Source organism: Ursus americanus, chromosome 12 (genome assembly GCF_024610735.1).
Source record: "Ursus americanus isolate L20-20 chromosome 12, mUrsAme1.1.p, whole genome shotgun sequence".
Classification (NCBI taxonomy): domain Eukaryota; kingdom Metazoa; phylum Chordata; class Mammalia; order Carnivora; family Ursidae; genus Ursus; species Ursus americanus.
The window spans coordinates 71,336,028-71,348,981 of record NC_142138.1 but is presented as its reverse complement, the minus strand read 5'-3'; the positions used below and the strand labels follow the sequence as shown (position 1 = coordinate 71,348,981).

General features: G+C 41.7%; 1 protein-coding gene across 1 annotated transcript in view; it reads left to right on the top strand.

The window, feature by feature from the left end:
* THEM4 (thioesterase superfamily member 4) overlaps positions 1 to 12,954 on the top strand; it is a 45,420-nt gene that overhangs the window by 18,546 nt on the left and 13,920 nt on the right. Inside the window, exons 5-6 of the mRNA XM_087865742.1 lie at positions 2,879 to 3,038; positions 3,632 to 3,742. Coding sequence (XP_087721868.1) covers positions 2,879 to 3,038; positions 3,632 to 3,742 — 271 coding nt within the window. The remainder of the gene's footprint in view (positions 1 to 2,878; positions 3,039 to 3,631; positions 3,743 to 12,954) is intronic.

Genomic DNA, 12,954 nt, shown 5'->3' with positions numbered 1-12,954 from the left:
AGCTCACAACCCAGCACTCTCATTAAGCCACTGCTGTTGGAGAGGACAGTGGGCTCCCTTGTTCTGGAATGGAAGGAAGGTTGGGACCCGCTACTATAGTCTAACTTTTTCTCTGTCTTCTCGCTTTCCATGTTAGCCCTTATGACTGTTCATCCAGACCTCACTTGAACCCCTCCAGTCAGTCATAGGGTGCTTGGGACAAAGGGGCTTTTCCCACTTTGGACAGCTCTAATTATTAGTGATTTCTTCCTTAGACTGCATTGAGCTACAGTCACTCTTGTGCTTTTCACCCATTTGTTGAGGTCTACCACCTAGGAACACACACAATAAGCACCTTTCACGTCCTTTTCCGTGTAGGAGTTCGATACATCGCATCTCCCTCCTGTGCCTGACAGTTCTTGTTGCCAGGCTTCTCTCCTCTGTTTTTTCAGATATTTCTCCCGGAGGTTATTTCAGTCTCCTGTACAAGCCTCATTGCTTTTTCCAGGACATATTCCAGCTTCTCAGAATTCTTCTTAGTGTGTGCTTCCCAGAACTAAGCTTGAAACCAGTTCTGTCCTTTCAGTGTGGAAGAAGACATTAGCGCCAGGTGGGTAGCCATGTCGCACTTCCCGCTAAAAGTCAACTAACACCCTGTGTCTTTCGTGTGAACGGTTGGTCTCCCCTCTTCTGCACCCACGTGGCCAACTTGGTGAACCTAAGAAGTTTATGCATATACCTAATATGTTCTTCACGTTTAGAGTCAGCCTATAAAGACCTTTTTGGCTTCTTATTTGCAAATCTAGTCTTTATTCCTTCAGTAAGTAACTGCTGAGCATCTGTGCTGCCCTAAGTACTAGACCAGGCCAGAGTACACAGATAGGGTCCCTGACCTCCTGGAGCCTATACAGATATTTCCTAATTGACTCATTATCTTTTAGTCATCCAAACTTGTCCTTAGGATAGTTTGGGGATTGTGATGGGTTTTTTTGTTTGTTTGTTTTTTCTTAAGATTTTATTTATTTGTGAGAGAGAGAAAGAGAGCACAAGTGGCCGGTGAGGAGGGGCCAAGAAAGAGGGAGAAGCAGGCTCCCACAGGGAGCCTGATGTGGGGGAACTCGATCCCAGGACCCTGAGATCATGACCTGAGCTGAAAGGCAGACCTTAACCGATTAAGCCAACCAGGTGCCCCGGGATTATTACGGTTTTTTACAAAATGACCTCAAGTAGGCCCTTAATGTTGCCTGACAGGCATTTTTCATTTTCCTGTTTATGCACACTCCTGCTCTTCTAGATGGCTGTATCCCACCTTCTCAAGCCTTGCTTTCAGTTGATCTTGGCTCCTGTTCCCCTAAGAGAAAATAGAAGCAATCAGAACAAAACGTCCGAGCTCCCACTGCCTCATTTATCCACTCCCTGCATCCGTGCCTGGTGTTTTGCTTTTTCCTGTTACCGATGAACTGCCCGCCCTCTTCGGGGAGCCAAGCCTTGTCTCTGTGCACTGCGTTCCCTCCCCTTTGGCCTACTTAAAGACCTCCGGCTGTGCTGGGTCTTTCTCATCAGTGCGGACCCAGGCCACAACTCTCTTCCACTTTCTCTCCCCAGTCGCTCTTGAACCCACTCCAGTCAGAATCTTATTTCTCCATTGAAGCTACTCTTATCAAGGGCACAGTGACCTTCATGATGCTAACCAATGACCTCTCAGCTTTTGGCACAGCCAGTGTCTGCTTTCCCCTTGAATTTGGCTTGGAAGACAGCACACTCCCCTACTTCACTGGTCCTTACCTGTCTATGTCTTTTGCTGGTTCCTCATTGTCCTCAAACTCTTAATGTTAGGGTGCCCCACATCTCAGCCCTCGGGACTCCTTTCTTCTCTCTCCTTTGTTGATAATCCCATTCAGTCACGTGGCTTTGGACACCATCCAAAAGCTGACGGCTTCCTACTTTAATGTTGAAGTCTAGTGTGTGTGTTCAGTTCGGTTCCACGATTTAAAGCTGTATGATCTTGGGCAAGTTACTTTACCTTTCCTTGCCTCCGGTTCTTCATGTAGGTACTTCAGCGTTTGTTGAAAGAATGGATGAAATAAAAATAAAACTACTTTTGGGGCGCCTGGGTGGCTCAGTCGTTAAGTGTCTGCCTTCGGCTCAGGGCGTGACCCTGGGGTCCTGGGATCGAGCCCCACATCAGGCTCCTCTGCTGGGAGCCTGCTTCTTCCTCTCCCACTCCCCCTGCCTGTGTTCCCTCTCTCGCTGGCTGTCTCTCTCTCTCTCTGTCAAATAAATAAATAAAATCTTAAAAAAAAAAAAAAAAAGAACAGTAGCTTTCAGTCTTGGCTTTGAAGTGACCTGCATTTTGACTCACAAGCCACTAACTGCAAAAGCCTGTCTAAACAAGTGTACTAGCTGTTGCCCAGGGTATATGTGAAGCATTCTGTTTCTTTTTTAAAGTCTGATTACAACACACTAATTTCACAAACCTTAATGCTTCTAACCCTGAGTTTGGGGCCTTAGAGTCCTAGTCACACAGAATACTGGACTGAACTGGACCTGATTTTGATTCAGTATGGTAACTTTTCTTCTGCTGAGGCTAAACTCACTTCTGCCAAGAAAACCTCCCTACTGCTACGCTCTCCATTTTCTTTAAGTCCCATTTAAGCTGTACTTGTTCCAGGAAGGCTCTGTCTGTACCTTATCTACTGTTCCGTTCCGTGCGCCCTCGGCATTTATGTGCTATATTTCCTGATTGCCATGTAAGTACTTGGTTTTGATTTCATCCGTTTGCTCTGCCCCCCGTCGTCCCTTAACGTGTGGTTCCCGCAAGGCACAGATGCTCAGCTCTCTCAGGGCCTCGTTCTCGTGCCTGTTTTCTCATGTGCCCATCCCCCTCACTTCCCTACAGATGCAAAGCCTGTAAAAGGAGCTGATATGCCACAGGCCCAGCTCTTTCCCAGAAGCCTTGAGGAAGGTCGGGGGTTTGAATACGCTATGTTCCATAATCATGTTGAAAACAGGACAGTTTGCATATTTCAAGGAGGTCCTTACCTGCAAGGAGCATCTGGGTAAGAATGATAGCATCCCACTGATCAGTAGAAATGTTGACCTGAAAGGTTGCTAGCTTATAGTATCCATACATATCCCTAGACTACAATAAAGGCACTGAAGGGGCATGTAGATGCCTATTTATTGACATGGAGAAATGTTTATAAATATTAAATCACAAAAGCATGGGACAGGGCAACGGGGTATAATTTGAGAGAGTACCATTAACATGTTAACAGTGATTTGTTACTGGATGGTGGGATTATAGGCCTTCCAATTTTTAATTTATTTTTCTTTCTGTTTATCTGCATTTCCTACATTTTTAAACAATGATATATACAGTTAAATAAGAACATATAGATTTCTTAAATTATTTTTTAGTTTTCTGTTTTTTTCGGATCAGATTACCATTAAGTTCTGGTATGTTATCAATACTACTATTATGCTATGAATATAATAAAGCCGGGGACATGGATATTATTTGAGTTCACTGAATATGGACCAAGTGGACCTTTCATAAGTAAATTACATGGAGATGTGCTTAGATAATTTCTCTCCAGGGGCTCTGTTTTTAGACCTTCTGAAAACATTTTTCTTTCTCTGTTGTAACCAGATTCCTTCACGGAGGTGCCATTGCAACCATGATGGATTCTACTCTTGGTGCGTGTGCACTTAGAGCTGGGGGAGTTGCCATGACTGCCAACCTCAACATCAATTTTAGAAGGTAAATTCCTGGGTATTCTCTGCTGCTTAGGTGTCATGGATCAAGCTCCCCAGCAGCAGACCGAGACAAAGATTCGTGTGCGAATGACAAAGGAAGTGCTCTCAAGGGAAACTAGCAAGGAGTCGGAGGAGCAGAATAGGGAAAGGGAAGAAGCCAGCAGGCTTGGGCTCTCAGAGTCCTGCAAAGGGCAGCTTCAGCCTGGTCACCCAAGTGCTCTGGAGTGAGATGTGTGCCTGTGAAATGTTCCTGCCTTAAGCAGGAGAGCTCTCTCACACAGTAGTCATACGATGAGGGCCATCCTGGGGACCAAGATTCCAGGCCCGTTGGGCTCTCTGCGTTCGAGCAAGGTAGGCTCTAGGCAAAAATAACCAAAAAACCAAAACAAACGTGAGAAAAGGATTGAAGGGGATCTGTGTGGAGCACCAATATCCACTACATAACGAAACATAGGAGTTTTTCGTAACTTCACGCAGAAATAAAAGGACCGGCAGCAAAATGAGGGAGGCATCCGTCAGAAATAAAGCTCCACAGGCTCTTAGTTCTTCAGTCCTACAGCGATACCCTACAGTTAACAAAACAGTGCACACCAGCACAGGAACAAAGAACAGAAAGAGCGATAGTGCAAAACAGAGTTTAACAACAGTTCAATAGATGCGGTGTCCAGACGAGGTTTGTGGGTTATTACTTCACACAGCGGGAGGCATTTAAGTTACAAAACATCTCCGTTTTATGCCCCCAGAGAGTTGTATGGTTTATGTGGCCATCAGGAAGCCATGCCTCCTAGATTGTGGGTTTATTTACTATAAGAAATCCTTAGCCAGGCCTTCTACAGAAAAGGACACTTCCCCCTAGCAAATATTAGTTTATTTCAGGGGCCGACAAAAGTTTTTCTGTAAATATTTTATGTTTTGGAAGCCATAATGTCTGATATAATTACTCAACTCTGCCATTGCAGAAGAAGAGCAGCCATAGATACTACATAAATACATAAATGGGTATAGCCGTGTTCCGGTAAAACTTATTTACAAAAACAGGCAGCTGGCCAGTGGGGCCATAGGTTGCCAGTTCCTGGTCTGTTCACCTGGAGGGCCAGTTGGAAAAAACTAGATATGGTCACTTATCTCCTTTTCCCTAGGAGTGTTTGTGTCTGCTCCCTGCCACCCCCCGCCCCCCAACACACACAGAAGGAAAGAATTGGAGGCCAGCTGCTTTAACTTCTCCCTCCCCAGCTGCCAGTAATAGTAACTTCAAAATAAAAATAGCTTAATAGAAATGTAAACGAGAGAGAAATGTATCACACAAGGGAGTCCAAAGGAAGGCATCCTGGGCTGGTGCGGCAAGCTCCCTGGTCCCCAGAGAGGCAGGCTCCTTCTAGCTCACCTTTTCAGAGTGCTGAGTGCCAGTCAGAGCCATCGCGTGTCCTGACGGCGGTACTGACGAAGCGCAGAAGAAGAGCTGTCTTGTCTCTTTAGGAGACTTCTGGAAGTTCTGCACAACACTTCCATTTACCATCATTAGTGATAAGAGAGCTTGAGAAAGTGGTTTCTTTACTGATGTCATTATCACCTCAAATGTATTTAAGGTCAGCAACTAACACAACCACAGACATATTAATAAATCCAAACTTATAAATTATGCAGTATAAATTCTTTCCAATGCTGAAACAGTGACTTATAATCAAATTTTACTACGTACTTCAGTAAATAAAATAGTAAGCCTAATACAGCGTTTTTTCCCAGATGCCTCAAACACAAAATTATCTCAGTGATCATAAAACTTAATTATTTTGGGGTGCCTGGGTGGCTCAGTCGGTTAAGCAACCGACTTGTGATTTTGACCCAGGTCATGATCTCATGGGTCGTGAGATCAAGCCCTGCGTTGGGTGCTGCGCTCAGTGGGGAGTCTGCTTGAAGATTCTCTCCCTCTGCCCCCCTCCACTTGTGTGCTCTCTCTCTAAAATAAATAAGTCTTATAAAAAAAAAACTTATTATTTCACCTAGACTTACTAAAAAATTTTCATTCTAGGCTTGATTTATTTCTGTAGGATGCCAATATTTATATTTTCCTGAGGTTAGTACACTTGTTCTTACAGTCTCATTAGTTGTCCAGTACTTGTGTCAGACCCTAAAGGAACCATCTCAGCTCGGCCGAATTTGTAGGTTCTGAGCAGTCATCCTGGAGATTCTTAATGGAATAGGATTTTTCCTTTGAGGCTGATTGGAACACATGCCAGAGTTCATAAAGCCAAGCCCCTGTTGGAGTCAAGATTTCCTTACCACGTCCAAGGGACTTTCCAGACCTACAGCCTTTCTTCTAACGTAGCACTTCCCCTTTCTTAGTGTCCAAGTCCATTGCGTCTGTAGTTGTATATTTTCTGCTTTGGTTTGCCACTTACCTACAATTAAATGTATCTCCCGTAAATGGTGGAGATTCCATCTCCCAGGAAACAAGGACATGAGACTGTCCTTTTCTTCCGGAGATACTGAACTGGGCAAGACATTTGCCTTCTTTCCAGCTGGTTCTTTTCTGTACCCAGTCCTTTCTGTTAAGGGTACAATTCCTGCATTTTCTGGAATTGTTTGGCTTCCTGACAGTTTTCTGCCTGCTGGTGCGGGGGAGAGGGTTAATGAGGGTTCTTATGGACATTGTGCCAGACTTAATATAAACCCCCAAATGGCATTTGTCAATGCTGTAAATCCAACAATGTACATAGATGTTCTGTTCTTTTCACCTGTCAGCTCACCTGTACGACACACACTTGGCAGGGACGTAAGAGGTAACATCCTGATGGGGATGCTGAGGGTTTTCCAAGTCTTTGCCTACCCCCCGTTCATACAGGCTCTCAAAGCGCCTTCGACTAACAAGTGGGAGATTGCTTGCTGAATGTAGGTATCCTTTATAGATCTGACCTTACAGCTCCGAAAACTACCAGATTGTTTATGCCATGAGTGTGTAAACATAATCCTTCCAGTGCAGCCTCCCCAAACCTGACCGATACACATGCCTCACTATGTGTCTGCCGTGGCCTTTCACAGAGTAAAATACTGTAAGGCAGACATATGCTTTCCTGTCTGCACTGTTCTCTATATGTCAGCTGCTTTAAAAAGTCAACTTAATCTGATCGTAGCCATCCTTATTTTTGAATTATAGCTATAGTTTCATATTCTTGTGTTAATTTTTCCCTTTTTTCAGAATCATTAGTGTCTCCTGGCTTTCCATAACTTAGTTAACCATGGTTCTTACCTCTTTTCTGTGCTTAAACTGCATTTGGCCTGTGAGGAGTCTCTTTTAAAAATGACTGGTTCCTGTCCTTTCAATTCTATCCGGATGGATTTTTAGGTACTTTTGTCTCCGGAGAGACAGTATAATGTACTGGTTAAGAGGACAGACTTTGGAGCAGGTTCACATGCCCGTTTTGCCACTTACCAGCTGTACGAGTTGGAACTTGGACAAGTTCCTCAACCTCTCTGTGTTTTAATTTCCTCATCTTTAAAAAGAGAATAATAATATCCACCATATAGTGTCATTATGAACTGTAAATGAGTGAATGTATATAAAGCACCCAGAACAATATCTGGCCACATAACTAGTACTCAGTGTTGACTGCTTATTACCATTATTGTTAATGTTGTTATTATCATTACTTTTATTTCGGCAACAATGAGGCATATCTGTGCCAAGACATAGAGCGGCTACTCTACAAAGATCGCTGATTTCTTTTTACTGGAGAATAGAGCAAAAGACTAGGAGAATATTAGATGTGTTCTCATGGTGGGCAGGATAACCTTGCTCCTAGGCCATTTTTGTGTCCCACCTAGAAAGTTTTTAACATTTAATAAGGTAATGAGTTCACAGTGGCATTTTAATTTTTTTTAAAGATTTTATTTATTTATTTGTCAGAGCACATAAGCAGGAGGAGTGGCAGGGAGAAGCAGGCTCCCCGCTGAGCAGGGAGCCGGATGCGGGACTTGATCCCAGGACCCTGGGATCACGCCCTGAGCTGAAGGCAGACGCTTAACGACTGAGCCACCCAGGTGCCCCCACAGTGGTCTTTTAGATTTAGTGGGCTTCGTGCCTTGTATTTTAAAAATTTTTTTGAGTAGCGTGCAATACGTTCATATTGTTGTGAAACTGATCTTCAGAACATTTTTATCTTGCAAAACTGAAACTCTATGCCCATTAAACCTTAACTCCCTATTTTCCCATCCTTAAAACCCCTGGCAACCACCATTCTACTTTCTATGAATTTGACTTACCTCATGTAAGTGGAATCATTCAACGTTTCCTCTTTTTGTGACTGGCTTATTTCGCTGAGCAAAATGTCCTCAAGTTTTGTCCATGATGTAGCATGTGACAGGATTTTTCTTTTTCTTTTTTTGCCTTAAAGATTGATATGTTATCATTTGAATGAATCAGATGAAAGTTAGGATAAATTTGTCAAAATCTACCAAAAAAACAAGGTGTGATTTTGATAGCAGTTACATTAACTTAAAGATTAACTTGGGAAAAATTGTCGTCTTTACATATAGTCAATGTTTTATATATTGACTTTATTTTATACATTTACATATATCCATTTATATATACGCATGTATACATTTATACAGTGTATATTATTTATACACTGACATTAAATAGATAGTTTTATACTATGAAATTAGATCCTAGAGGTGGTTTTTCAACATGATAAAGAATATATTAAAGTTTAACTTTTTAATCTCTTTCCATGTTCCATGTTTTTTAAAAAACACTTTTCTTTGTTCAAATAAAGTTGAAGAATACTACAGCCTCCGTTCTCAATTAGAAAAAAAAGGGGTTAATTTGAAAACAGGGTCAGCAAAGTATTTGGATTACAGTTCAGCTTAACAGGTGTCTTGAGCACATGCTACTGGCCAGGCCCAATGCTTAGTCCTCGTCCCACCCAACAAACTACTCACATAAATCTGTTCTGGTGCTGTGCATTTCTTACCCATAGTTAGAATACTTACTAAAAACCAGTTTTGCATGAAATCACACGGATAGAGAGACTACAGTCAGGGTCAGAACCAAAGTCTTCTGACTCTTTGGTACTCCTCACTACAACACACAGCCTTCATTCCCTTCTGTTAACTGATGATTAAAGACCAGAATAAAGCACTGGGTGATGTAAGCAGAGTTGACACAGCTTTGAACTGCATCGGTCAATTAATACTTGGATTTTTCTTAATAAATACACTACTGTAAATGTATTTTCTCGTTCTTTCTCGTTCTCGTATTTTTTTTCGTTATTATAATAATATTTTTTTATTATATTGTGTTAGTCACCATACAGTACATCCCTGGTTTCTGATGTAAAGTTCCATGATTCATTAGTTGCATATAACACCCAGTGCACCATGCAATACGTGCCCTCCTTACTACCCATCACCAGTCTATCCCATTCCCCGACTCCCCTCCCCTCCGAAGCCTGCAGTTTGTTTCTCAGAGTCCATAGTCTCTCATGCTTCATTCCCCCTTCTGATTACCCCCCTTCTTTATCCCTTTCTTCTCCTACCGATCTTCCTAGTTCCCTAGTTCCCGTGGTTCCCAAAGAAATCATATGATAATTGACTTTCTCTGCTTGACTTATTTCACTTAGCATTATCTCCTCTGATGCCGTCCATGTTGCAGCAAATGTTGAGATATCGTTTTCTTTTTCTTTTTTCATTTTTTTTTTTTTAAAGATCTTATTTATTTGACAGAGAGAGACAGCCAGCGAGAGAGGGAGCACAAGCAGGGGGAGTGGGAGAGGAAGAAGCAAGCTCCTAGTGGAGGAGCCTGATTTGGGGCTTGATCCCAGAACACCGGGATCACACCCTGAGCCGAAGGCAGACGCTTAACGACTGCGCCACCCAGGCGACCCGAGATACCGTTCTTTCTGATAGCTGAGTAATATTCCATTGTACATATAGACCACATCTTCTTAATCCAGTCATCTGTTGAAGGGCATCTCGGCTCCTTCCACAATTTAGCTATTGTGGACAATGCTGCTATGAACATTGGGGTGCATATGGCCCTTCTCTTCACTACGTCTGTATCTTTGGGGTAAATACCCAGTAGTGCAATGGCTGGGTCAGAGGGTAGCTCAATTTTTAACTTTTTAAGGGACCTCCACACTGTTTTCCAGAGTGGCTGTACCAACTTGAATTCCCACCAGCAATGTAGGAGGGATCTCCTTTCTCCACATCATCTCCAACAATTGTTGTTTCTTGGCTTGTCAATTTTTGCCATTCTAACTGGCGTAAGGTGGTATCTCAGTGTGGTTTTGATTTGAATTTCACTGATGGCTAATGATTTTGAACATTTTTTCATGTGTCTGTTAGCCATTTGTATGTCTTCATTGGAAAAGTGTCTGTTCATATCTTCTGCCCATGTTATGATTTGTTTATTTGTTTCTTATGTATTGAGTTTGAGAAGTTCTTTGTAGATCTTGGATACCAGTCTTTTATCTGTAGTGTCATTTGCAAATATCTTCTCCCATTCCGTGGGCTGCCTCTTAATTTTTTTGACGGTTTCCTTGGCTGTGCCTAAGCTTTTTATCTTGATGAAGTCCCACAAGTTCATTTTATCTTTTGTTTCTCTTGCCTTTGGAGATGTGTCATGAAAAAGGTTGCTGTGGCCGATGTCATAGAGGTTGCTGCCTATGTTCTCCTCTAGGATTTTGATGGATTCCTGTCTCACATCGAGGTCTTTCATCCATTTAGAGTTTATCTTTGTGTATGGTGTGAGAGAGTGGTCATGTTTCATTCTTTTGCATGTAGCTGTCCAATTTTCCCAGCACCATTTATTGAAGAGACTGTCTTTTTTCCACTGGCTGTTTTTTCCTGCTTTGTCAAAGATTACTTGCCCATAGAGCTGAGGGTCCATTTCTGGGTTCTCTATTCTGTTCCATTGGTCTATGTGTCTGTTTTTGTGCCAGTACCATGCTGTCTTTGTGATCACAGCTTTGTAGTACAGTTCGAAATCCGGCATTGTGATGCCCCCAGCTTTGTTTTTCCTTTTCAACAGTTCCTTGGCGATTCGGGACCTTTTCTGTTTCCACACAAATTTAAGGGCTGTTTATTCCAGGTCTTTGAAAAATATCATTGGTATTTTGATCGGGATAGCATTGAAAGTGTAGATTGCTCTGGGTAGCATGGACATTTTAACTATGTTAATTCATCCGATCCATGAGTATGGAATATTTTTCCATCTTTTTGTGTCTTCTTCAATGTCTTTCAAGAGTGACTTGTAGTTTCTAGAATATAGATCCTTTACGTCTCTGGTTAAGTTAATTCCAAGGTAACGTATGATTTTTGGTGCTATTGTAAATGGAATGGATTCCCTAATTTCTCTTTCTTCAGTCTCATTGTTCGTGTATAGAAATGCAACTGATTTCTGAGCATTGATTTTGTATCCCGCCACATTACTGCATTGTTCTATAACTTCTAGTAGTTTGGGGGTGGATTCTTTTGGGTTTTCCATATAGAGTATCATGTCATCTGTGAAGAGAGACATTTTGACTTCTTTGCCGATTTGGATACCTCTTATTCCTTTTTGTTGTCTGATTGCTGTTGCAAGGACTTCTAGTACTATGTTGAATAATAGTGGCGAGAGTGGGCATCCTTGTCGTGTTCCTGATCTTAAGGGAAAGGCTTTCAGCTTTTCCCCATTGAGAATGATATTTGCTGTAGGCTTTTCATAGATGGTTTTATGATATTGAGGAATGTACCCTCTATCCCTACACTCTGAAGTGTTTTAATCAGGAAAGGATGCTGTATTTTGTCAAATGCTTTTTCTGCATCTTTTGAGAGGATCATATGATTTTTGGCTTTTTTCTTGTTGATATAATCTATCACACTGATAGATTTGCGAATGTTGAACCACCCTTGCATCCCAGGGATGAATCCCACTTGGTTGTGATGGATAATCCTTTTAATGTACTGTTGGATTCTATTAGCTAGGATCTTGTTGAGAATTTTGGCGTCCATATTCATCAGGGATATCGGCCTGTCATTCTCCGTTTTGATGGGGTCTTTGCCTGGTTTGGGGATCAAGGTAATATTGGCCTGATAGAATGAGTTTGGTAGTTTTCCTTCTGTTTCTATTTTCTGAAATAGCTTTAGAATAGGTATTATTTCTTCTTTGAATATTTGGTAGAATTTCCCAGGAAAACTGTCCGGGCCTGGAGTTTTATTATTTGGAAGGTTGTTTATCACGGACTCAATCTCTTCATAATTAATTGGCCTGTTTAAAAAATCAGTTTCTTCCTGTTTCAGTCTTGGTAGTTTATAGGTTTCCAGGAAGTCCTGTTGATAAAAGTTTCTAATAATCCTTCCTGTTTCATTGGTGTTGGTTGTGACCTCTCCCTTTTCATTCATAATTTTATTAATTTGGGTCCTTTCTCTATTCTTTTGGATAAGTCTTGCCAGTGGTCTGTCAATTTTATTTATTCTTTCAAAGAACCAGCTTCTAGTTCTGTTGATCTGCTCTACTATGCTCCTGGTTTCTAATTCATTGATTTCTGCTCTAATCTTGATCAACTACTTTCTCGTGCATGGATTAGGCCTGTCCCTCTGTTACTGTTCCAGCTTCTTGAGGTGAGAATACAAAAACTGCATTTTAGATTTTTCTATTCTTTTGAGTGAGGCTTGGATGGCTATGTATTTCCCCCTTAGGACTGCCTTTGCAGTGTCCCATAGGTTTTGGACCATTGTGTTTTCATTCTCGTTGGTCTCCATAAATTGTTTAAATTGATTTTTGATTTCCTGGTTTATCCAATCATTCCTGAGCAGAATGGTTCTTAGTCTCCAAGTGTTTGAGTTTCTTCCAAATTTTTCCTGGTGGTTGAGTTCCAATTTCAAAGCGTTGTGGTCTGAGAATATGCAGGGAATAATTTCAGTCTTTTGGTATCAGTTGAGACCTGTTTTGTGACCCAGAACATGGTCTATTCTTGAGAATGTTCCATAGGCATTAGAATAGAATGAGTATTCTTTGGTTCTGGGATGTAGTGTTCTATATATATCTATGAGGTCCAACTCTTCTGGTATGGCATTCAAAGCTCTTATTTCTTTGTTGATTTTCTGCTTAGGTGATCTGTCTATTGCTGATAGTGGAGTGTTGAGGTCCCCTACTATTAATGTATTTTTATCTGTATGTCTCTTTATTCTGGTTAAGAGTTGGCTTGTGTATCTTGCTGCTCCCCTGTTGGGGGC